The following is a 25,927-nucleotide window of genomic DNA, read 5'->3' on the forward strand; positions in this document are numbered from 1 at the left end:
TTTCTGTTCATCCACGTGAAAACACTACCCCATGTTACACACAGACTTTTCTCAAAGATCAAAGAAGGAGACAGCAGTTCCTTCAGTTCAAATCCAGAAAGGAGGAGGAGACATTTGGTGCACATGAGGGTGTGTTTGCCCTGTTTGTTCTGTTTCTGTGTTGGATCAGAACATCCAGAACAGAAGGATGAAAAGAAGGACAGGAGGAGACATTTAAACGTGGACAGACATAAATAAGACAAAGACACATTTATGATGTCAATCAGTTGCAGTTCACCCATGATTCACCTGGTGTAGATGACTGTATGCTAATTAGCTAAAGTAAATATCACGTGACAACATTTAGAGTCAAATAAAGACGTTTGTTATTAAAGTAACACAACGTTCATTTTGATTTCTTATTATTTATACAAACGTGTTTAACATTCATTTTCTTACGGAATAAATGTTATTTATTTTCTCTGTCTATTGTTATTTTACATAAATAATAATAACAATCTTTGTTTCCAATAGAATAAATGCACATGTGAGGTAAATGACACATATTTCTATAATGATACATTATACATATACATATGCAGTACATATATATGTATGCAGTATATATATGTATATATATATATACATATATACAGTATATATATATATACATATATATACATATATATGTATGCAGTCTACATGTATATACAGTGGTATGCAAAAGTTTAGGCACCCTTGTACATTTTCATGATTTTCCTTTATAAATCATTGGTTGTTTGGATGAGAAATTTCAGTTAAATATATCATATAGGAGACAAACACAGTGATAATTGAGAAGTGAAATAAAGTTTATATGATTTACAGAAATAATTATTTAAACAAGATTAGGCATATGCATAAATTCAGGCACCACAAAAGAAAAATTTACTCACTATTTTGTGCATCCTCCTTTTGACTGCAAAAGGAGGATGCACAAAATAGTGAGTAAATCTTTCAGCCTCTAAATGCTTCCTATAGCTTCCAATTAGAGTCTGGATTCTGGCGGAAGGTATTTTGGACCATTCTTCTTCCAAAACATCTCCAGTTCAGTCAGGTTTGATGGTTTCCGAGCATGGACAGCCCACTTTAAATCACACCACAAATAATATTTAGGTCTGGGGACTGAGATGGTCATTCTAGAACGTTGTATTTGTTCCTCTGCATGGATGCCTTAGTAGATGCACAGTGACACCATCTGCAGCCAGATGACGTTGTAGGTGTTTGGACCTGGTCTGTGGGTTGACTGTGACTGTTCTCACCAGAGCCGGATTAAATAAATGGGCTATAATAGGCAGACTGTATGTTTTGCCCCCCCCCCATCGATGTTATTTATGAATTGAAATCTGAAACTTACCAAAGTTACTAATAAAAGTGAATTCACATTTTACATAGCGTAGTCTTTGCTTACGAGTTGGTTCTTTGTATGTCAAAATAAGTCATGTGTCGTATATTAAACAGTCTATCAGACTATTTTTTGATTTTTATTACCGTATTTATACCTTACTACAAGGCTTTATTAAATGCTATTAAATGATCCTTATCTTATCCATTGTGAGTGTCATTGTTAAGGCAGTAGTACCAGTAAAGCATCAATAGGTGTCAGCATTGCTATGTAAACAAGAAAATAAGCAAATAAGATAAATGTTGTAAGCTATTGCATTTTGCAGAAAATCTTAGTTAAATGTGTTGATTAAATTGAATAGTTTAATAGGTAGTCAAATATACAAAGACCAATCAAATGTGCAGTAAGAGAAACTGTGCTGTTGTGGTTAAGAGGTTTATTTTCATGGACAAGCATCACCTCTCTTCCATGTTCTGGTATTCAGCTCCTGGTCTGGACTGTTCAGCAGTTTTCTCCACTGGTCTGGATGTTTCTCTGGATGGTTTACTGTGCAGTGTTGTTTTTGGAAGCCATTCTAGATTTAGTCTTAGTTTTAGTCTTTTGGACTAAAACGCTTATTAGTGTTAGTCACGTTTCAGTCATTTCTATAGTGCACTGTCACACATAAGTTTGACATGAAATTTCCTCCGCCAGTGGTGCGCCGCAACCGACTCTAGATCGGCTTGGAAGGGCTTGGGGCGAAGGTGGTTTACAGCGAGCCCAGCCCAGACCTCGCCGCGGACATGTGCACTCGCTGCGGCTTCTCCCGCCCACCTGCCCCCAGCGCGACTGTCGATCGGAGCAGACTGTCCTCAGAACACCCTGACAGCGTCGCATCATCAGGACAAGGACCGTAAATTGTCTTGAAACGCGGACCAAGTCATTTTTAGGTTTTGATTGTCCCTCTGTCTGGGCCCCTTGCCAATCGGGCCCTAGGCACTTGCCTAGTTTGCCTTTGCGTTAATCCGGCTCGAGTTCTCACCATCCTTCGCCTATGCTTATCTGAGATTTTTCTTGGTCTGCCACTTCGGGCCTTAACTAGAACGGTGCCTGTGGTCTTCCAATTCCTCACAATCTTCCTTACAGTTGAAACTGAGAGCTTAAATCTCTGAGATAACTTTCTGTATCTGTATTTTCAGGTCATTTGAGAGTTGTTTTGAGGCTCCCATGTTGCCACTCTTCAGAGAAGATGCAAAGAGGAGAAACACTTACAATTGGCCTCCTTAAATACCCTTTCTCATGATTGGAGTCACCTGTGTATGGAGGTCAAAGGTCACTGAGTTCCAATAATCAGTGCTAAAGGTATTGAAATCAATAAAGTGACAAGGGTGCCTAAATGTATGCACATGCCTAATTTTGTTTGAATAATTCTAGCACACTTTCTGTAAATCATCTAAACTTTATTTCACTTCTCAATTATCACTGTGTTTGTGTCCTATATGATATATTTAACTGAAATTTCTTATCCAAACAACCAATGATTTATAAAGGAAAATCCTGAAAATTTACAGGGGTGCCCGAAATTTTGCATACCACTGTACATAAATGTATGCAGTATATATATATATATTATATACACACACACACACTGTGTGTATATATATATATATATATAAATAAACATATATAAACACATGATAAAATCACTGTATCAGAAAGTACAAAATATGACATGGATAAAATGTTTCTCATTATAAAAACGAACACGAGAAAAACTAAAGTATACCTATGTGAGCCGCTGGTCCAGTGCTGCCTCATGTGGTCACTTTGTGTTACTGAGGTTAATCTCAACACATTTGAACGTAAGGATGAATTCAGTAAGTTGTTGATAACATGTTTATGTTTGAGTACGTTTGAAAATACTACTAAATAACAGAAGTACTTTCAGACGTTGTCCACTAGGGCTGGGCGATAACTCGTGTAAAAAATATAACTTTTAGTCCATATCGCCCAGCCCTAATGTCCATGACAGACACTAGAGTTGAAATACTTGAAATGAACATGATGAAGTCAGAAACATCGACGTCGTCTACGCGGTTAACGAAACATGTTGATTTGTCATGTGGATGTTGAGAGAACGTTTGTGAGTGAATTTCTTCCCACAGACGTCACAGTGAAACGGTTTCTCTCCGGTGTGGCGCCACATGTGGCTCTTCAGGCTACAACTGATTATGAATCCTTTCCCACAGACGTCACAGTGAAACGGTTTCTTTCCGGTGTGGACCATCATGTGTCTCTTAACATCACTCTTTGTCATAAATCTTTTCCCACAAACATCACAGCTGCACGGTTTCTCTCTGCTGTGGACAACCATGTGTCTCTTAACATCACTCTTTGTTATAAATCTTTTCCCACAGACACCACAGATGAATGGTTTCTCTCCTGTGTGGATCAGCATATGCACATCAAGAGTACCTTTCCGTGTGAATCCTTTCCCACAGACGTCACAGTGAAACGGTTTCTCTCCAGTGTGGACCACCATGTGTGTCTTAACTTCACTCTTTGTTGTGAATCTTTTCCCACAGACGTCGCAGACAGGCGGTTTCTCTCCTGTAGAAACTCTCTGTTTGTGTCTGTGAGGCTGACGTTGGTCAGGAGCTCTGGTCTCCTTTTCATAATCCTCACTGTCTTCAGTCTCACACGAGTCTGAAGTCTCGTGGTCTTCTTTATCGGAGTGAAGATGATCATCTCCATCAGTGTCTGGAGGCTCTGCCTCTCTGCTGTCCTGAAGCTGTGAGGACTGAGGTTCGTCCTCATCGTCTTCCGTCTTCACGTGGACGATAGAGAGCGAGAACTTGTTGCCATGGACCTCCTGATTGGTCCAGAGATCTTCCTGTTCCTCTTTGATGTCAGGACTCTCTGGGTCATCTTCAGTTTTCACTTGAACAGTGAGTGAGAACTTTCCATCATCAGCCTCCTCCGTGTCATGAAGCTGCTCTTCCTCCTGATTGGTCCACAGATCTTCCTGTTCCTCTTTAATGTGAGTATTCTTTGGCTCCTCCTGATCTGGACGGGTCATCATCTCAGTGTGAAGCTCTTCTTTGATCAGCGGCAGATGTTGGACGTCTGCAGGAGACAAACACACACACACACACACACACACACAGGAAATAAAAACACTGAGAAAAAAACACCTGCTGTTTTTCACCTGAGTCACAAGTGAAGAAGAGAAACATCTCAGTGAAACTCAGCTCAAGCAACAATAATAATAAATGTGTTGATTAAACATTACATTACATTACATGTCATTTAGCAGACGCTTTTATCAAAAGCGACTTACAATGGAATTGAGTACAATCAGCCAGGGATGGAGTCAAACTTGCAACCATTGCGACCATGATGTCTTTCGCACACAGGGTACTGGTCTTAACCACTGAGCCACTCCACCCAAACCAACAGCTGATCAACAACTGATCTTTATTAAGTCTAATTATTGTTGATAAACGTCTTTTTAATGTTTATCACAAGTATAATAACTGTGAGCCAAACTATCAAGTGAGTGACAGGGTGAATGAGGCAAACTAGATTTTTAATTTTCACCAAAAAATCAATAAAACCCAGAAAATGAGTTCATTTGTCACAATATTAAAGTTTCTGTTAGTCTCATTTATGAAATGTTTAACGTTCCTCCACGTTCACCCTCATTCAGCCACATTCACCCTCATGCCAACCACATACACAAACAGCATTTAAATAAAAACATTATGTATAAATAAACTAAATATGAATCACGTGATCATCACAAATCTTTGTTAATAAAGTTTTGAACAAGAACAAACACTTAGATAAGTGATAATCACAAATGATGACGTCACCGTCAGTCCATGTTAGCAAACAAAATATGTTATCATTCAAATAGTCACCTGTAGAACAGTCTGCTGGAGGGCGTCTGTTTTCACGCAGTCACTCCTGCTTCATCATTCTGTTCGTTAGCTTTGAGCCAAGCTAACGGCTAACACTGACCGTAAGTTCCTGTCCAGCTTCACCTATTCTGTTTCCAGCAGCTGTGTGAGCTAACAGAAGCCAACGCGCTCGATGCGGACCACATTCACCGCTGCTAACAGTGTTAGCCTGCATTAGCAGCGGTTCCGTATTTGAAAACGTGACGTAAATAAGTTAGAAACGCGTGACTTTAAAGACAGACTCGCTACAGTTTGTTGTTAGCGTCATCCCGAATAAACACGGAAGTACCGTCCGCGCACACGGCCCCGCCCACAGCGCGGACGGAAACTCACCAGGGTCAAAAGTGTCCACTGTTTTTTTTTAAAAATTATTCTTAACACAAAGATTGTTTTTTTATTTACACAAAACAAAGTGAGTGTGTGAGAGAGTGTGAGTGAGAGAGTGAGTGTGAGAGAGTGTGTGTTTGTTTAATTATTTAAATTATTATCATCACTTGTTTTTATTGTGGTTTAAAAGTGAGTAAGAACTGGAATGATGATAATGATGATGAAGAAGAAGCTGCTGGACCACATCAGTTAAAGGAGGACAGTGGCGACTGACCTCTGACCTGTGGTGGAAAACAGTTGAATACCAGTTTATTGTATTAGTTTTATTTATTGGTTTAAAAAGGTCATTTTGTCACAGAAAAAATGACCGTGATGATTTTTTTCTTACTTTTTGCCTGATTCCTCATTCATTCATAAATCCACATTTCCTGAAGCTCAAGACAGAAATAAAAACTCAAAAAACGTTGATGTTTGTACGATGTTTAAATGTGATTTTGAGTTTTCTTGCGTCTACTTTTTGTTTTTGTTCATTTATTTTTGTGTCTTTTTACTGAAAATTTGATCTTTAGTTTATTCTTTCTTATCTTCTCCTGTTTATCAACTTTAGATTTGTTTTATACTCTCACTGGTCCACACACGTCCACATCGATCGACACTGATGCATTTGTCCCTTTATTGTCCCTGGTGTAGATGACTGTATGCTAATTAGCTAAAGTAGATGTCCCGTGACAACATTTAGAGTCAAATAAAGACATTTGTTATTAAAGTAACACAATGATCATTTTAATTTGTTATTTCTACAAACATGTTTTACATTCATTTTCTTACGGAGTATTTTCATAAACACTTTTTTAAATCTTATATATTTTCTCTGTCTATTGTTATTTTACATAAATAATAACAATCAATGTTTCCAATAAAATAAATGCACATGTGAGGTAAATGACAAATATTTCTATAATGCTACATTATATGTATATACAGTATATGTATGCAGTATATTTATATATATATACATACATATCCTAACAGACCTAAAACAGGAAAAGTGATTGTCTTTTTGTAAAGTGTATGTAAACTTCTGGTTTCAACAGCATTTATATATATATATATACATATATACGTATATATGTATATATACATATATACGTATATATGTATATACATACACTGCCTGGCCAAAATAAAAGTCACCACCTGGATTTAACTAAGCAAACAGGTAAGAGGTTGCTGCAGTTGGTCAGGTCTAGGTTCAGCAACATCATGTGACCAAAGAATGAGGTCAGCTGACTACCTGAATATAATGAATGACCAGATTATTCCATCGATGCATTTGTTTCTTCCCTGATGACATGAGCATATTCCAAGATGACAATGCCAGGATTCATCAGGCTCAAATAGTGAAAGAGTGGTTCAGGGAGCATGAGACATCATTTTCACCACAGAGTCCAGACCTGAACCCCATTGAGAGTCTTTGGGATGTGCTGGAGAAGGCTTTGCAGTAGCTTATGGAAACAATGCCACAGTGAATGAGTGCCGTAATCAAAGCTAAAGGCGGTGAACCTTTTTTTTAGGGGGCGACTTTTTTTTGGCCAGGCAGTGAATATAAATAAACATATATAAACACATGATAAAATCACTGTATCAGAAAGTACAAAATATGACATGGATAAAATGTTTCTCATTATAAAAACGAACACGAGAAAAACTAAAGTATACCTATGTGAGCCGCTGGTCCAGTGCTGCCTCATGTGGTCACTTTGTGTTACTGAGGTTAATCTCAACACATTTGAACGTAAGGATGAATTCAGTAAGTTGTTGATAACATGTTTATGTTTGAGTACGTTTGAAAATACTACTAAATAACAGAAGTACTTTCAGACGTTGTCCACTAGGGCTGGGCGATAACTCGTGTAAAAAATATAACTTTTAGTCCATATCGTCCAGCCCTAATGTCCATGACAGACACTAGAGTTGAAATACTTGAAATGAACATGATGAAGTCAGAAACATCGACGTCGTCTACGCGGTTAACGAAACATGTTGATTTGTCATGTGGATGTTGAGAGAACGTTTGTGAGTGAATTTCTTCCCACAGACGTCACAGTGAAACGGTTTCTCTCCGGTGTGGCGCCACATGTGGCTCTTCAGGCTACAACTGATTATGAATCCTTTCCCACAGACGTCACAGTGAAACGGTTTCTTTCCGGTGTGGACCATCATGTGTCTCTTAACATCACTCTTTGTCATAAATCTTTTCCCACAAACATCACAGCTGCACGGTTTCTCTCCGGTGTGGACAACCATGTGTCTCTTAACATCACTCTTTGTTATAAATCTTTTCCCACAGACACCACAGATGTATGGTTTCTCTCCTGTGTGGATCAGCATATGTACATCAAGAGTACCTTTCTGTGTGAATCTTTTCCCACAAACATCACAGGGAAACGGTTTCTCTCCAGTGTGAACCACCATGTGTGTCGTCAAAGAACTGTTTTGTGTAAATATTTTCCCACAAATTTCACAGGAAATTGGTTTCTCTCCAGTGTGGACCACCATGTGTCTCTTAACTTCACTCTTTGTTGTGAATCTTTTCCCACAGACGTCGCAGACAGGCGGTTTCTGTCCTGTAGAAACTCTCTGTTTGTGTCTGTGAGGCTGACGTTGGTCAGGAGCTCTGGTCTCCTTCTCATAATCCTCACTGTCTTCAGTCTCACACGAGTCTGAAGTCTTGTTGTCTTCTTTATCGGAGTGAAGATGATCATCTCCATCAGTGTCTGGAGGCTCTGCTTCTCTGCTGTCCTGAAGCTGTGAGGACTGAGGTTCGTCCTCATCGTCTTCCGTCTTCACGTGGACAATAGAGAGTGAGAACTTGTTGCCATGGACCTCCTGATTGGTCCAGAGATCTTCCTGTTCCTCTTTGATGTCAGGACTCTCTGGGTCATCTTCAGTTTTCACTTGAACAACAGTGAGTGAGAACTTTCCATCATCAGCCTCCTCCGTGTCATGAAGCTGCTCTTCCTCCTGATTGGTCCAGAGATCTTCCTGTTCCTCTTTAATGTGAGGATTCTCTGGCTCCTCCTGATCTGGACGGGTCATCATCTCAGTGTGAAGCTCTTCTTTGATCAGCAGCAGATGTTGGCCGTCTGCAGGAGACAAACACACACACAGGAAATAAAAACACTGAGAAAAAAAACACCTGCTGTTTTTCACCTGAGTCACAAGTGAAGAAGAGAAACATCTCAGTGAAACTCAGCTCAAGCAACAATAACAATAAATGTGTTGATTAATCATTACATTACATTAAATGTCATTTAGCAGACGCTTTTATCCAAAGCGACTTACAAAAGTGCATTTTTTTTGCAGTGCAGTTTTTTTTTTTTGTCGTTTTAGTCGAGGTAGAGTCGGAAGAAATGTGTTTTTAGTCGAGTTAATTTGGGAGCGAGGACAGTGAACAGTCTTGAGTTCTGCGAGTGCCTCTGCGATCCTCTCAGTGATGGGGCAGCGAGCCGGTTTGCCGATGCAGAGCGGAGTGGAGCTGTTGCAGCAATGTTGGCAGTGAGGGAGAGATGGTCATCAAGTGTCACACCCAGGTTCCTTGCGGTATGAGAAGGATTTACCACAGAGTTGTCGAGGGTGATCGTTAGGTCTATGGTGGGAGAAAAAGAAACTTAGTCTTGTCGAGATTGAGTTTCAGATGATGGTCAGACGTCCACCGAGAGATGTCAGTCAGACAAGCGGAGATCTGTTCTGCTACGTGTGTCGGAGCTGGGAAAAGAGAGAATGAGTTGGGTGTCATCGGCGTAGCTGTGATAGGAAAAACCTTGAGAGTGAATACCCGAACCAAGAGAGTTGGTGTATAGAGAGAAGAGGAGAGGGCCCAAGACAGAACCCTGAGGGACCCCAGTAGCTAGAGGACAGGGTTCCGACACGGATCCTCTCCAGGTTACTCTGTATGTTCGGTTTTGAAGATAGGACGAGAGTAGGGTAAGTGCAGAGTCTGAGACACCTAGTTCTTGAAGGGAGGAAGTAAGGATCTGGTGGTTAACTGTGTCAAACGCTGCAGAAAGGTCCAAGAGGATGAGCACAGAGGAGAGAGAGGCAGCCCTGGCAGTGTGGAGTTGCTCAGTGACAGCAAGAAGTGCAGTTTCGGTCGAGTGACCTGCTTTAAAACCAGACTGAAGAGGATCAAGAAGGTTGTTCTGGTGAAGGTAGGATGAGAGTTGATTAAAGATAGCACGCTCTAGAGTTTTGGAGAGAAAAGGAAGAAGAGAGACAGGTCTGTAGTTATTTACTTCAGACGGGTCAAGGGTTTTTTTTAAGGAGGGGGGTCACTCTGGCCTCTTTAAAAGAGTCCGGAAAGCAACCAGATGATAGAGATGTGTTAATGAGGTGGGTGAGGAAAGGAAGAAGATCAGAAGCAATTGACTGAAGAAGGTGAGAGGGGATAGGGTCAAGGGGGCGGGAGGTGGGGCAGGTTATTAGGGAAAGAACTTGATCCTGAGATAGAGGAGAGAAAGAGGATAGAGAAGGAGCTGAATGTGTGGTTGGTAGAGTGGTGAGATCAGGAGGTGGGGTTGAGAAAGAAGAGCGAATGTCATCTACCTTTTTTGTGAAGTAGTTGACAAAGTGAATTGGTAGAAGGGAGGAAGGAGGAGGGGGGGTGGGGGGATCAAGGAGGTTAGAGAAGATAGAGAAAAGTTTTTTGGGGTTAGAGAAAGAGGATTTAAGTCTGAGAGAAAGAGGATTTAAGTCTTGAGAGAAAGATTGTTTGGCTGCAGAGATAGAGGCAGTGAAGGTGGAGAGAAGAGAGTGATAGGAAAGCAGTCAGACTGGGCTGGGGAGGACTTACGAACCCGCCGGGAAGTAAGAGAACAGAGAGAGTCAAGAGAGGAGGACAGAGTAGAGAGGAAGGTGTCTGTGGCAGAGTTGGGATGCATGAGGGAGAAGGAGTCAGTTGAAGGAAGTGCTGATAGAACAGTTGAGGACAGAGAGGAAGGAGAGAGAGAGCGAATGTTACGACGGACAAGTTCAATATCTGATGAGATGAGATCATCAGATTGGGAGAGTGGGAGAGAGTAGGAAATGAAGAAATGATCAGAGACATGAAGTGGGGTTACCTTGAGGTCGGAGGTGGAGCAGTTTCTGGTGAAGATGAGGTCAAGGTGGTTGCCAGCTCTGTGAGTTGGTGGAGAAGGAGCAAGTGAGAGAGAAAGAGATGAAAGAAGAAGAAGTAGATCAGATGACTTCTCTGACTGGATGTTGAAGTCACCAAGAAGAACAAGTGGTGGACCATTTTCAGGGATGTTTGAGAGGAGGACATCTAGTTCCTCCAAAAAGTGTCCCAATGGGCCTGGTGGACGGTAGATGACAACAATGATGAGTTTTACTGGGTGAGTTATAGTTACAGCATGAAATTCAAACGACTGTGAAGAGAAGTGAGGCAGTGGGTAAAGAGTGAAAGTCCAGTTGGGGTTGATGAGCAGACCTGTCCCGCCACCTCTTCCAGTGGATCTGGGTGTGTGGGTGGAGGAGAGAGCCACAGGGGTGGCTGTGTTGGAGGGTGTTATCCAAGTCTCAGTGAGAGCAAGGAAGTCCAGACATTGCTCAGTAGCAAAGCCAGAGATGAACTCAGTCTTGCGGGTAGCTGACTGGCAGTTCCACAGGCCCCCTGCAACAAGGTGTTGGATGTGTGTGGAGCGGGTGGGATAGATAAGTGAGGAAAGGTTACGGTGATGCTGTGAGTGATTGTGAGGTTTGTAATATCTATGAGAAGAGACATGAACAGGAATGGAAAAAAGGCACATATGTGAAAAAGTAGACAAAACACTTGCAGACAGGTACTTAGCCTCATTAGCCTCCTTGTTAGACTCCGGTTTAGACTCCTTTGTCTTTGTCTTCCTGAGTCTTGACTCCGGTTTAGACTCCTTTGTCTTTGTCTTCCTGAGTCTTGACTCCGGTCTAGACTCCTTTGTCTTTGTCTTCCTGAGTCTTCGGCTAAGGAGTCTGCCGCTGAAGCTGCCGCTTCAAAGTGGGTGCTGCTTTTTAAAAGACACCTGATTAGGTGCTGATTGATTGCAGCTGAGTGGCCACTCCCTCTAGCCAATGATACTTCAGTGAAGCTGATTAGGGGCTGATTGGTTACAGCTGTGTTGGCCACTCCCCTGTAGCCAGTGAAACCTCTCACCTGGGGGGTATTCCATCAAGCAGGCTAAAGGCAAAGCCAAGCTTAAATGGCCAAGTCTGGCTAATATGAGTGAGAATTCGGTTCCATCAAAGAGGCTGAGATTAGCCCCAACTCAGTAACCATGGAAACTATGACTCTGGCTAAGCCTCAACCATGGCTAAGCCATAACTGTGGCTCAGGTTTCCGTTCCATCAATCTGAGCCTCAACCCTGTTCCACCAAGGTGGCTAATGTGAATGCCAGCCAAGTAACCATGGTAACTTATGCTGCTGGGCAAACCTGGTCTGTAGCAGGCTAAAAGTGAAGCTTAGCACCATCTATGATCAAAGAATGTCCAATAGACAGAAACAGAGACACACACAACTGTCATGGAATGATAAAATAATATGTAAAACATAAAATATATAATAAAATGTATTAAAGAAATTATTTATACTAATAATTATATATTATCTATAAGTACATGAAAGAACATTATCACCAAAATAAAATATAATAAAAAATAAGACACAAATAAATACAAAATTAAACTAATTAGCAAAAAAATATAATAAAAGGAAATTTAAAGAGAACATCATTGTTTTGATGTAACAAGGGTTAGGGCCTCCGATTGATAGGAGATAGATGATTGATTTGCTGTCACCTGCATTCACTTACTGTAATAGGGGTCCTCGTTTCCATTGAATTGCTTGATTTGCTAAATGATTCTAGATAAATAATCAATAGATCTGTCATATGATTATTTCCTATAGAATGATAACCAACATTGCATTTCTTCATGTAATAATCTACCATCAATTGTATGATAAATGTGATGAGTCATGTAAAGTACTTTGATTAAATGTAGCCTATTATTATGAAAAATGTAGGCAAGGCAACTTTATATAGTACATTTTAGCACAAGGTGATTCAAAGTGCTTTACATAAAATAAAATGAAAATACAACAATTCAACATATAGCATCTGGGACAAAATACAGCATGTAAAAATGACGGGCTTAAATGAAAATGATATCAATTCTATACAATTGGCCATGCAGGAAATAAATGAAAGCTATCCCATCGATTTGCATAACATTGAGTTGATAAATGTGATGAATATCACGTTCTAACATTACCACTAGGGCTGCCAAATGATACAATATGGAGAATTTCACATAAATTGCAGTGAAACAATAATGCTATTTTAATTATGTTCATATGAATGTTACTTATTAGGGTTGTCTTTTCCTTTTAATTGTAGGGATTTGGTTGCATTAATAGATCCACATAATTGATTAGTTTAAAACAAAAACCATCAAGAAATCAATTGGTAGATTATTGTCTCCATATATTTTGTCCCTTTGATGGAGGATTTATAAAACATGATGATGCTGAAATACTTCATTTTCTTTGTCACTTACGCATTCAACCGGTCGCCAATATTCTGCCACGCCACATCCCTTGCTTTATTGATTGCCGCGGTATTGCCCTTCATTCAGATTTTTTGGCTGTAATCATCATATACCTCCATGAGGAGGGTTTGCTCCGCTGCAGATAACATCTCTGCACGCTCTTTTCCCTTGCTTTTCGGCATTTTTCACAGTTTCCGTGCTCGACTAGAATGGGCTTTTTATTTTCCCTGTGGGCGTGCACAAGTTGAGACTTAACAGTTGAGGCTTGACTAAGCGTCAGGTAGAGCCAGCTGATTTCACTTGATGGAACGGCTTGGAGCTAGATTGGGAGGTGGAGCTTAGTCAAGCTTCAAGCTTACACCTAAGTCTGGCAATTCTTAGCTACGTTGATGGAATACCCCCCAGGTGATGGCTCAATAGAAACTAGGTCAAAACAGCAACAATAACAACTTTGTCTTTGACCTAGCAGACAAAATATCTTAAACAACTATCACCTTAACTAAACAGACAAGTCAAAAGTCACTAAAGTCAAGCAACACAGTTAGATAAAATAGCAACCAAATAAGACCTACAGAAGTGATACTTAAGCTTAATTCCAGTAGTCCTATGAGATACCCAGATAGTCCAAATGCACACAATATTAAAGTTTCTGTTAGTCTCATTTATGAAGTGTTTAACATTCATCCACGTTCACCCTCATTCAGCCACATTCACCCTCATGCCAACCACATACACAAACAGCATTTACATAAAAACATTATGTATAAACTAATAAACTAAATACGAATCACGTGATCATCACAAATCTTTGTTAATAAAGTTTTGAACAAGAACAAACACTTAGATAAGTGATAATCAACAATCGATGACGTCATAGTCAGTCCATGTTAGCAAACAAAATAGGTTATCATTCAAATAGTCACCTGTAGAACAGTCTGCTGGAGGGCGTCTGTTTTCACGCAGTCGCTCCTGCTTCATCATTCTGTTCGTTAGCTTTGAGCCAAGCTAACGGCTAACACTGACCGGAAGTTCCTGTCCAGCTTCACCTATTCTGTTTACAGCAGCTGTGTGAGCTAACCGAAGCTAACGGGAGCTAACAGAAGCCAACGCGCTCGATGCGGAACACATTCACCGATGCTAACAGTGTTAGCCTGCATTAGCAGCGGTTCCGTATTTGAAAACGTGACGTAAATAAGTTAAAAACGCGTGACTTTAAAGACAGACTCGCTACAGTTTGTTGTTAGCGTCATCCCGAATAAACACGGAAGTACCGTCCGCGCACACGGCCCCGCCCACAGCGCGGACGGAAACTCACCAGGGTCAAAAGTGTCCACTGTTTTTTTTTTAATTATTCTTAACACAAAGATTGTTTTTTTATTTACACAAAACAAAGTGAGTGTGTGAGAGAGTGTGAGTGAGAGAGTGAGTGTGAGAGATTGTGTGTTTGTTTAATTATTTAAATTATTATCATCACTTGTTTTTATTGTGGTTTAAAAGTGAGTAAGAACTGGAATGATGATAATGATGATGAAGAAGAAGCTGCTGGACCACATCAGTTAAAGGAGGACAGTGGCGACTGACCTCTGACCTGTGGTGGAAAACAGTTGAACACCAGTTTATTGTATTAGTTTTATTTATTGGTTTAAAAAGGTCATTTTGTCACAGAAAAAACGACTGTGATGATTTTTTTCTTACTTTTTGCCTGATTCCTCATTCATTCATAAATCCACATTTCCTGAAGCTCAAGACAGAAATAAAAACTCAAAAAACGTTGATGTTTGTACGATGTTTAAATGTGATTTTGAGTTTTCTTGCGTCTACTTTTTGTTTTTGTTCAATTATTTTTGTGTCTTTTTACTGAAAATTTGATCTTTAGTTTATTCTTTCTTATCTTCTCCTGTTTATCAACTTTAGATTTGTTTTATACTCTCACTGGTCCACACACGTCCACATCGATCGACACTGATGCATTTGTCCCTTTATTGTCCCTGGTGTAGATGACTGTATGCTAATTAGCTAAAGTAGATGTCCCGTGACAACATTTAGAGTCAAATAAAGACATTTGTTATTAAAGTAACACAATGATCATTTTAATTTGTTATTTCTACAAACATGTTTTACATTCATTTTCTTACGGAGTATTTTCATAAACACTTTTTTAAATCTTATATATTTTCTCTGTCTATTGTTATTTTACATAAATAATAACAATCAATGTTTCCAATAAAATAAATGCACATGTGAGGTAAATGACAAATATTTCTATAATGCTACATTATATGTATATACAGTATATGTATGCAGTATATTTATATATATATACATACATATCCTAACAGACCTAAAACAGGAAAAGTGATTGTCTTTTTGTAAAGTGTATGTAAACTTCTGGTTTCAACAGCATTTATATATATATATATACATATATACGTATATATGTATATATACATATATACGTATATATGTATATACATACACTGCCTGGCCAAAATAAAAGTCACCACCTGGATTTAACTAAGCAAACAGGTAAGAGGTTGCTGCAGTTGGTCAGGTCTAGGTTCAGCAACATCATGTGACCAAAGAATGAGGTCAGCTGACTACCTGAATATAATGAATGACCAGATTATTCCATCGATGCATTTGTTTCTTCCCTGATGACATGAGCATATTCCAAGATGACAATGCCAGGATTCATCAGGCTCAAATAGTGAAAGAGTGGTTCAGGGAGCATGAGACATCATTTTCACCACAGAGTCCAGACCTGAACCCCATTGAGAGTCTTTGGGATGTGCTGGAGAAGGCTTTGCAGTAGCTTATGGAAACAATGCCACAGTGAATGAGTGCCGTAATCAAAGCTAAAGGCGGTGAACCTTTTTTTTAGGGGGCGACTTTTTTTTGGCCAGGCAGTGAATATAAATAAACATATATAAACACATGATAAAATCACTGTATCAGAAAGTACAAAATATGACATGGATAAAATGTTTCTCATTATAAAAACGAACACGAGAAAAACTAAAGTATACCTATGTGAGCCGCTGGTCCAGTGCTGCCTCATGTGGTCACTTTGTGTTACTGAGGTTAATCTCAACACATTTGAACGTAAGGATGAATTCAGTAAGTTGTTGATAACATGTTTATGTTTGAGTACGTTTGAAAATACTACTAAATAACAGAAGTACTTTCAGACGTTGTCCACTAGGGCTGGGCGATAACTCGTGTAAAAAATATAACTTTTAGTCCATATCGTCCAGCCCTAATGTCCATGACAGACACTAGAGTTGAAATACTTGAAATGAACATGATGAAGTCAGAAACATCGACGTCGTCTACGCGGTTAACGAAACATGTTGATTTGTCATGTGGATGTTGAGAGAACGTTTGTGAGTGAATTTCTTCCCACAGACGTCACAGTGAAACGGTTTCTCTCCGGTGTGGCGCCACATGTGGCTCTTCAGGCTACAACTGATTATGAATCCTTTCCCACAGACGTCACAGTGAAACGGTTTCTTTCCGGTGTGGACCATCATGTGTCTCTTAACATCACTCTTTGTCATAAATCTTTTCCCACAAACATCACAGCTGCACGGTTTCTCTCCGGTGTGGACAACCATGTGTCTCTTAACATCACTCTTTGTTATAAATCTTTTCCCACAGACACCACAGATGTATGGTTTCTCTCCTGTGTGGATCAGCATATGTACATCAAGAGTACCTTTCTGTGTGAATCTTTTCCCACAAACATCACAGGGAAACGGTTTCTCTCCAGTGTGAACCACCATGTGTGTCGTCAAAGAACTGTTTTGTGTAAATATTTTCCCACAAATTTCACAGGAAATTGGTTTCTCTCCAGTGTGGACCACCATGTGTCTCTTAACTTCACTCTTTGTTGTGAATCTTTTCCCACAGACGTCGCAGACAGGCGGTTTCTGTCCTGTAGAAACTCTCTGTTTGTGTCTGTGAGGCTGACGTTGGTCAGGAGCTCTGGTCTCCTTCTCATAATCCTCACTGTCTTCAGTCTCACACGAGTCTGAAGTCTTGTTGTCTTCTTTATCGGAGTGAAGATGATCATCTCCATCAGTGTCTGGAGGCTCTGCTTCTCTGCTGTCCTGAAGCTGTGAGGACTGAGGTTCGTCCTCATCGTCTTCCGTCTTCACGTGGACAATAGAGAGTGAGAACTTGTTGCCATGGACCTCCTGATTGGTCCAGAGATCTTCCTGTTCCTCTTTGATGTCAGGACTCTCTGGGTCATCTTCAGTTTTCACTTGAACAACAGTGAGTGAGAACTTTCCATCATCAGCCTCCTCCGTGTCATGAAGCTGCTCTTCCTCCTGATTGGTCCAGAGATCTTCCTGTTCCTCTTTAATGTGAGGATTCTCTGGCTCCTCCTGATCTGGACGGGTCATCATCTCAGTGTGAAGCTCTTCTTTGATCAGCAGCAGATGTTGGCCGTCTGCAGGAGACAAACACACACACAGGAAATAAAAACACTGAGAAAAAAAACACCTGCTGTTTTTCACCTGAGTCACAAGTGAAGAAGAGAAACATCTCAGTGAAACTCAGCTCAAGCAACAATAACAATAAATGTGTTGATTAATCATTACATTACATTAAATGTCATTTAGCAGACGCTTTTATCCAAAGCGACTTACAAAAGTGCATTTTTTTTGCAGTGCAGTTTTTTTTTTTTGTCGTTTTAGTCGAGGTAGAGTCGGAAGAAATGTGTTTTTAGTCGAGTTAATTTGGGAGCGAGGACAGTGAACAGTCTTGAGTTCTGCGAGTGCCTCTGCGATCCTCTCAGTGATGGGGCAGCGAGCCGGTTTGCCGATGCAGAGCGGAGTGGAGCTGTTGCAGCAATGTTGGCAGTGAGGGAGAGATGGTCATCAAGTGTCACACCCAGGTTCCTTGCGGTATGAGAAGGATTTACCACAGAGTTGTCGAGGGTGATCGTTAGGTCTATGGTGGGAGAAAAAGAAACTTAGTCTTGTCGAGATTGAGTTTCAGATGATGGTCAGACGTCCACCGAGAGATGTCAGTCAGACAAGCGGAGATCTGTTCTGCTACGTGTGTCGGAGCTGGGAAAAGAGAGAATGAGTTGGGTGTCATCGGCGTAGCTGTGATAGGAAAAACCTTGAGAGTGAATACCCGAACCAAGAGAGTTGGTGTATAGAGAGAAGAGGAGAGGGCCCAAGACAGAACCCTGAGGGACCCCAGTAGCTAGAGGACAGGGTTCCGACACGGATCCTCTCCAGGTTACTCTGTATGTTCGGTTTTGAAGATAGGACGAGAGTAGGGTAAGTGCAGAGTCTGAGACACCTAGTTCTTGAAGGGAGGAAGTAAGGATCTGGTGGTTAACTGTGTCAAACGCTGCAGAAAGGTCCAAGAGGATGAGCACAGAGGAGAGAGAGGCAGCCCTGGCAGTGTGGAGTTGCTCAGTGACAGCAAGAAGTGCAGTTTCGGTCGAGTGACCTGCTTTAAAACCAGACTGAAGAGGATCAAGAAGGTTGTTCTGGTGAAGGTAGGATGAGAGTTGATTAAAGATAGCACGCTCTAGAGTTTTGGAGAGAAAAGGAAGAAGAGAGACAGGTCTGTAGTTATTTACTTCAGACGGGTCAAGGGTTTTTTTTAAGGAGGGGGGTCACTCTGGCCTCTTTAAAAGAGTCCGGAAAGCAACCAGATGATAGAGATGTGTTAATGAGGTGGGTGAGGAAAGGAAGAAGATCAGAAGCAATTGACTGAAGAAGGTGAGAGGGGATAGGGTCAAGGGGGCGGGAGGTGGGGCAGGTTATTAGGGAAAGAACTTGATCCTGAGATAGAGGAGAGAAAGAGGATAGAGAAGGAGCTGAATGTGTGGTTGGTAGAGTGGTGAGATCAGGAGGTGGGGTTGAGAAAGAAGAGCGAATGTCATCTACCTTTTTTGTGAAGTAGTTGACAAAGTGAATTGGTAGAAGGGAGGAAGGAGGAGGGGGGGTGGGGGGATCAAGGAGGTTAGAGAAGATAGAGAAAAGTTTTTTGGGGTTAGAGAAAGAGGATTTAAGTCTGAGAGAAAGAGGATTTAAGTCTTGAGAGAAAGATTGTTTGGCTGCAGAGATAGAGGCAGTGAAGGTGGAGAGAAGAGAGTGATAGGAAAGCAGTCAGACTGGGCTGGGGAGGACTTACGAACCCGCCGGGAAGTAAGAGAACAGAGAGAGTCAAGAGAGGAGGACAGAGTAGAGAGGAAGGTGTCTGTGGCAGAGTTGGGATGCATGAGGGAGAAGGAGTCAGTTGAAGGAAGTGCTGATAGAACAGTTGAGGACAGAGAGGAAGGAGAGAGAGAGCGAATGTTACGACGGACAAGTTCAATATCTGATGAGATGAGATCATCAGATTGGGAGAGTGGGAGAGAGTAGGAAATGAAGAAATGATCAGAGACATGAAGTGGGGTTACCTTGAGGTCGGAGGTGGAGCAGTTTCTGGTGAAGATGAGGTCAAGGTGGTTGCCAGCTCTGTGAGTTGGTGGAGAAGGAGCAAGTGAGAGAGAAAGAGATGAAAGAAGAAGAAGTAGATCAGATGACTTCTCTGACTGGATGTTGAAGTCACCAAGAAGAACAAGTGGTGGACCATTTTCAGGGATGTTTGAGAGGAGGACATCTAGTTCCTCCAAAAAGTGTCCCAATGGGCCTGGTGGACGGTAGATGACAACAATGATGAGTTTTACTGGGTGAGTTATAGTTACAGCATGAAATTCAAACGACTGTGAAGAGAAGTGAGGCAGTGGGTAAAGAGTGAAAGTCCAGTTGGGGTTGATGAGCAGACCTGTCCCGCCACCTCTTCCAGTGGATCTGGGTGTGTGGGTGGAGGAGAGAGCCACAGGGGTGGCTGTGTTGGAGGGTGTTATCCAAGTCTCAGTGAGAGCAAGGAAGTCCAGACATTGCTCAGTAGCAAAGCCAGAGATGAACTCAGTCTTGCGGGTAGCTGACTGGCAGTTCCACAGGCCCCCTGCAACAAGGTGTTGGATGTGTGTGGAGCGGGTGGGATAGATAAGTGAGGAAAGGTTACGGTGGTGCTGTGAATGATTGTGAGGTTTGTAATATCTATGAGAAGAGACATGAACAGGAATGGAAAAAAGGCACATATGTGAAAAAGTAGACAAAACACTTGCAGACAGGTACTTAGCCTCATTAGCCTCCTTGTTAGACTCCGGTTTAGACTCCTTTGTCTTTGTCTTCCTGAGTCTTGACTCCGGTTTAGACTCCTTTGTCTTTGTCTTCCTGAGTCTTCGTCTAAGGAGTCTGCCGCTGAAGCTGCCGCTTCAAAGTGGGTGCTGCTTTTTAAAAGACACCTGATTAGGTGCTGATTGATTGCAGCTGAGTGGCCACTCCCTCTAGCCAATGATACTTCAGTGAAGCTGATTAGGGGCTGATTGGTTACAGCTGTGTTGGCCACTCCCCTGTAGCCAGTGAAACCTCTCACCTGGGGGGTATTCCATCAAGCAGGCTAAAGGCAAAGCCAAGCTTAAATGGCCAAGTCTGGCTAATATGAGTGAGAATTCGGTTCCATCAAAGAGGCTGAGATTAGCCCCAACTCAGTAACCATGGAAACTATGACTCTGGCTAAGCCTCAACCATGGCTAAGCCATAACTGTGGCTCAGGTTTCCGTTCCATCAATCTGAGCCTCAACCCTGTTCCACCAAGGTGGCTAATGTGAATGCCAGCCAAGTAACCATGGTAACTTATGCTGCTGGGCAAACCTGGTCTGTAGCAGGCTAAAAGTGAAGCTTAGCACCATCTATGATCAAAGAATGTCCAATAGACAGAAACAGAGACACACACAACTGTCATGGAATGATAAAATAATATGTAAAACATAAAATATATAATAAAATGTATTAAAGAAATTATTTATACTAATAATTATATATTATCTATAAGTACATGAAAGAACATTATCACCAAAATAAAATATAATAAAAAATAAGACACAAATAAATACAAAATTAAACTAATTAGCAAAAAAATATAATAAAAGGAAATTTAAAGAGAACATCATTCTTTTGATGTAACAAGGGTTAGGGCCTCTGATTGATAGGAGATAGATGATTGATTTGCTGTCACCTGCATTCACTTACTGTAATAGGGGTCCTCGTTTCCATTGAATTGCTTGATTTGCTAAATGATTCTAGATAAATAATCAATAGATCTGTCATATGATTATTTCCTATAGAATGATAACCAACATTGCATTTCTTCATGTAATAATCTACCATCAATTGTATGATAAATGTGATGAGTCATGTAAAATACTTTGATTAAATGTAGCCTATTATTATCAAAAATGTAGGCAAGGCAACTTTATATAGTACATTTTAGCACAAGGTGATTCAAAGTGCTTTACATAAAATAAAATGAAAATACAACAATTCAACATATAGCATCTGGGACAAAATACAGCATGTAAAAATGACAGGCTTAAATGAAAATGATATCAATTCTATACAATTGGCCATGCAGGAAATAAATGAAAGCTATCCCATCGATTTGCATAACATTGAGTTGATAAATGTGATGAATATCACTTTCTAACATTAGTACTAGGGCTGCCAAATGATAAAATATGGAGAATTTCACATAAATTGCAGTGAAACAATAATGCTATTTTAATTATGTTCATATGAATGTTACTTATTAGGGTTGTCTTTTCCTTTTAATTGTAGGGATTTGGTTGCATTAATAGATCCACATAATTGATTAGTTTAAAACAAAAACCATCAAGAAATCAATTGGTAGATTATTGTCTCCATATATTTTGTCCCTTTGATGGAGGATTTATAAAACATGATGATGCTGAAATACTTCATTTTCTTTGTCACTTACGCATTCAACCGGTCGCCAATATTCTGCCACGCCACATCCCTCGCTTTATTGATTGCCGCGGTATTGCCCTTCATTCAGATTTTTTGGCTGTAATCATCATATACCTCCATGAGGAGGGTTTGCTCCGCTGCAGATAACATCTCTGCACGCTCTTTTCCCTTGCTTTTCGGCATTTTTCACAGTTTCCGTGCTCGACTAGAATGGGCTTTTTATTTTCCCTGTGGGCGTGCACAAGTTGAGGCTTAACAGTTGAGGCTTGACTAAGCGTCAGGTAGAGCCAGGTGATTTCACTTGATGGAACGGCTTGGAGCTAGATTGGGAGGTGGAGCTTAGTCAAGCTTCAAGCTTACACCCAAGTCTGGCAATTCTTAGCTACGTTGATGGAATACCCCCCAGGTGATGGCTCAATAGAAACTAGGTCAAAACAGCAACAATAACAACTTTGTCTTTGACCTAGCAGACAAAATATCTTAAACAACTATCACCTTAACTAAACAGACAAGTCAAAAGTCACTAAAGTCAAGCAACACAGTTAGATAAAATAGCAACCAAATAAGACCTACAGAAGTGATACTTAAGCTTAATTCCAGTAGTCCTATGAGATACCCAGATAGTCCAAATGCACACAATATTAAAGTTTCTGTTAGTCTCATTTATGAAGTGTTTAACATTCATCCACGTTCACCCTCATTCAGCCACATTCACCCTCATGCCAACCACATACACAAACAGCATTTACATAAAAACATTATGTATAAACTAATAAACTAAATACGAATCACGTGATCATCACAAATCTTTGTTAATAAAGTTTTGAACAAGAACAAACACTTAGATAAGTGATAATCAACAATCGATGACGTCATAGTCAGTCCATGTTAGCAAACAAAATAGGTTATCATTCAAATAGTCACCTGTAGAACAGTCTGCTGGAGGGCGTCTGTTTTCACGCAGTCGCTCCTGCTTCATCATTCTGTTCGTTAGCTTTGAGCCAAGCTAACGGCTAACACTGACCGGAAGTTCCTGTCCAGCTTCACCTATTCTGTTTACAGCAGCTGTGTGAGCTAACCGAAGCTAACGGGAGCTAACAGAAGCCAACGCGCTCGATGCGGAACACATTCACCGATGCTAACAGTGTTAGCCTGCATTAGCAGCGGTTCCGTATTTGAAAACGTGACGTAAATAAGTTAAAAACGCGTGACTTTAAAGACAGACTCGCTACAGTTTGTTGTTAGCGTCATCCCGAATAAACACGGAAGTACCGTCCGCGCACACGGCCCCGCCCACAGCGCGGACGGAAACTCACCAGGGTCAAAAGTGTCCACTGTTTTTTTTTTAATTATTCTTAACACAAAGATTGTTTTTTTATTTACACAAAACAAAGTGAGTGTGTGAGAGAGTGTGAGTGAGAGAGTGAGTGTGAGAGAGTGTGTGTTTGTTTAATTATTTAAATTATTATCATCACTTGTTTTTATTGTGGTTTAAAAGTGAGTAAGAACTGGAATGATGATAATGATGATGAAGAAGAAGCTGCTGGACCACATCAGTTAAAGGAGGACAGTGGCGACTGACCTCTGACCTGTGGTGGAAAACAGTTGAATACCAGTTTATTGTATTAGTTTTATTTATTGGTTTAAAAAGGTCATTTTGTCACAGAAAAAACGACTGTGATGATTTTTTTCTTACTTTTTGCCTGATTCCTCATTCATTCATAAATCCACATTTCCTGAAGCTCAAGACAGAAATAAAAACTCAAAAAACGTTGATGTTTGTACGATGTTTAAATGTGATTTTGAGTTTTCTTGCGTCTACTTTTTGTTTTTGTTCAATTATTTTTGTGTCTTTTTACTGAAAATTTGATCTTTAGTTTATTTTTTATCTTCTCCTGTTTATCAACTTTAGATTTGTTTTATACTCTCACTGGTCCACACACGTCCACATCGACCGACACTGATGCATTTGTCCCTTTATTGTCCCTGGTGTAGATGACTGTATGCTAATTAGCTAAAGTAGATGTCCCGTGACAATATTTAGAGTCAAATAAAGACATTTGTTATTAAAGTAACACAATGATCATTTTAATTTGTTATTATTTCTACAAACATGTTTTACATTCATTTTCTTACGGAGTATTTTCATAAACACTTTTTTAAATCTTATATATTTTCTCTGTCTATTGTTATTTTATATAAATAATAACAATCAATGTTTCCAATAAAATAAATGCACATGTGAGGTAAATGACAAATATTTCTATAATGCTACATTATATGTATGCAGTATATTTATATATATATATACATACATATCCTAACGGACCTAAAACAGGAAAAGTGATTGTCTTTTTGTAAAGTGTATGTAAACTTCTGGTTTCAACTGCATATATATATATATATATATATACATATATACGTATATATGTATATACATACACTGCCTGGCCAAAATAAAAGTCACCACCTGGATTTAACTAAGCAAACAGGTAAGAGGTTGCTGCAGTTGGTCAGGTCTAGGTTCAGCAACATCATGTGACCAAAGAATGAGGTCAGCTGACTACCTGAATATAATGAATGACCAGATTATTCCATCAATGCATTTGTTTCTTCCCTGATGACATGAGCATATTCCAAGATGACAATGCCAGGATTCATCAGGCTCAAATAGTGAAAGAGTGGTTCAGGGAGCATGAGACATCATTTTCACCACAGAGTCCAGACCTGAACCCCATTGAGAGTCTTTGGGATGTGCTGGAGAAGGCTTTGCAGTAGCTTATGGAAACAATGCCACAGTGAATGAGTGCCGTAATCAAAGCTAAAGGCGGTGAACCTTTTTTTTAGGGGGCGACTTTTTTTTGGCCAGGCAGTGAATATAAATAAACATATATAAACACATGATAAAATCACTGTATCAGAAAGTACAAAATATGACATGGATAAAATGTTTCTCATTATAAAAACAATGTCTTTTTTGCTATATTTCTAACACGGGAAAAACTAAAGTATACCTATGTGAGCCGCTGGTCCAGTGCTGCCTCATGTGGTCACTTTGTGTTACTGAGGTTAATCTCAACACATTTGAACGTACGGATGAATTCAGTAAGTTGTTGATAACATGTTTATGTTTGAGTTTGTTTTTTTGAAAAATAACTAAATAACAGAAGTACTTACGGACGCTGTCCACTAGGGCTGGGCGATATGACAATATTTTAATATATGTTGTTGCCTCAAACATGACACGGGCTTTGAGTGTGACCAGCTGATGATTGGCTGTTCTGCCTTAAAGGGGACATATTATGCAAAATTTTAACCATTTCAGTACTTATATTTGGGACTCTGGAGGCCCTACCAGTCGCCAAAGTGTGGAAAAAGAATACTCAGTCATGTTTTCGTGGTTCCCCTTAGTGTAAGTATAGGCGATAAAACACTCCATGTTGAATTCCCTGCACTTATGACGGCAGCATGCGCATTTCACCGCAAATGTTACCGCCCACCAGTAAGTTTACTTGGAGAGCTCCACCTTAGCTCCACCTTGTCCCTGCGAGAGTGCAGGCGAGGGAGGAAGAGCGGTATTATGTCAACGCGGAGGGACAAGTGTGCTGTTGGTGGCTGCACAGTGGAGCACAGTGTTTTACAGAGGATTTTATATATGAAGCTAATGTGCCGGATAAAGTCAGCAAACGTGTGTTTGTGTGTTCGCACCACTTCACATCGGACTGTGGCCAGCGGTCGCCGTATTTAGTCAGCGACGTACAAACACACACATTGTTAAGAAAAGGTCACATAGAGGTCATAACTGACCATTCTGACACGTCCTAATTAAACATATTTGTTCAGTACGTCCTCCATGACCGGAATACAGACTCAG

At 40.3% G+C, this 25,927-nt stretch overlaps 3 protein-coding genes across 7 annotated transcripts; all 3 read right to left on the reverse strand.

Moving 5' to 3' along the window:
* Positions 1-2,327: 2,327 nt before the first annotated feature.
* On the reverse strand, positions 2,328-5,629 carry LOC122769994 (zinc finger protein 239-like). Its single transcript, XM_044026936.1, has 2 exons — positions 5,266-5,629; positions 2,328-4,468 (listed from the first exon to the last, which is right to left on the reverse strand). Exon 2 carries the CDS (start codon positions 4,422-4,424, stop codon positions 3,432-3,434), a length of 993 nt encoding a protein of 330 aa, XP_043882871.1. The 5' UTR covers positions 4,425-4,468; positions 5,266-5,629; the 3' UTR covers positions 2,328-3,431.
* A 1,579-nt stretch (positions 5,630-7,208) lies between these two features.
* LOC122769929 (gastrula zinc finger protein XlCGF8.2DB-like) lies at positions 7,209-14,509 on the reverse strand. Of its 3 annotated transcripts, none has more exons than XM_044026837.1 (2): positions 14,134-14,509; positions 7,209-8,777 (listed from the first exon to the last, which is right to left on the reverse strand). In XM_044026837.1, exons 1-2 carry the CDS (start codon positions 14,189-14,191, stop codon positions 7,654-7,656), a joined length of 1,182 nt encoding a protein of 393 aa, XP_043882772.1. In that variant the 5' UTR covers positions 14,192-14,509; the 3' UTR covers positions 7,209-7,653. The 3 variants fall into 3 exon arrangements, with proteins under 3 accessions (XP_043882772.1, XP_043882791.1, XP_043882782.1); XM_044026856.1 differs by lacking the exon at positions 14,134-14,509 and adding an exon at positions 13,220-13,264; XM_044026847.1 differs by lacking the exon at positions 14,134-14,509 and adding an exon at positions 8,977-8,997.
* Positions 14,510-16,094: 1,585 nt separating this feature from the next.
* Positions 16,095-23,353, reverse strand: LOC122769913 (gastrula zinc finger protein XlCGF8.2DB-like). Of its 3 annotated transcripts, none has more exons than XM_044026808.1 (2): positions 22,978-23,353; positions 16,095-17,663 (listed from the first exon to the last, which is right to left on the reverse strand). In XM_044026808.1, the coding sequence occupies exons 1-2, from the start codon at positions 23,033-23,035 to the stop codon at positions 16,540-16,542; spliced, it is 1,182 nt and encodes a 393-aa protein (XP_043882743.1). In that variant the 5' UTR covers positions 23,036-23,353; the 3' UTR covers positions 16,095-16,539. The 3 variants fall into 3 exon arrangements, with proteins under 3 accessions (XP_043882743.1, XP_043882761.1, XP_043882751.1); XM_044026826.1 differs by lacking the exon at positions 22,978-23,353 and adding an exon at positions 22,064-22,093; XM_044026816.1 differs by lacking the exon at positions 22,978-23,353 and adding an exon at positions 17,863-17,883.
* Between the last annotated feature and the right edge of the window lie 2,574 nt (positions 23,354-25,927).

Source organism: Solea senegalensis, linkage group LG1 (assembly GCF_019176455.1).
Source record: "Solea senegalensis isolate Sse05_10M linkage group LG1, IFAPA_SoseM_1, whole genome shotgun sequence".
Lineage (NCBI taxonomy): Eukaryota > Metazoa > Chordata > Actinopteri > Pleuronectiformes > Soleidae > Solea > Solea senegalensis.

Excerpts from the sequence above, each read along its gene's own strand:
- LOC122769913 (XM_044026808.1), bottom strand. The coding sequence starts at position 23,035 with ATGATGAAGCAGGAGCGACTGCGTGAAAACAGACGCCCTCCAGCAGAC. Across the intron at positions 17,664-22,977 it reads TCCAGCAGACTGTTCTACAG|ACGGCCAACATCTGCTGCTG; the intron begins GTGACTATTTGA and ends TGTCTCCTGCAG.
- LOC122769994 (XM_044026936.1), bottom strand. The coding sequence starts at position 4,424 with ATGATGACCCGTCCAGATCAGGAGGAGCCAAAGAATACTCACATTAAA.
- LOC122769929 (XM_044026837.1), bottom strand. The coding sequence starts at position 14,191 with ATGATGAAGCAGGAGCGACTGCGTGAAAACAGACGCCCTCCAGCAGAC. Across the intron at positions 8,778-14,133 it reads TCCAGCAGACTGTTCTACAG|ACGGCCAACATCTGCTGCTG; the intron begins GTGACTATTTGA and ends TGTCTCCTGCAG.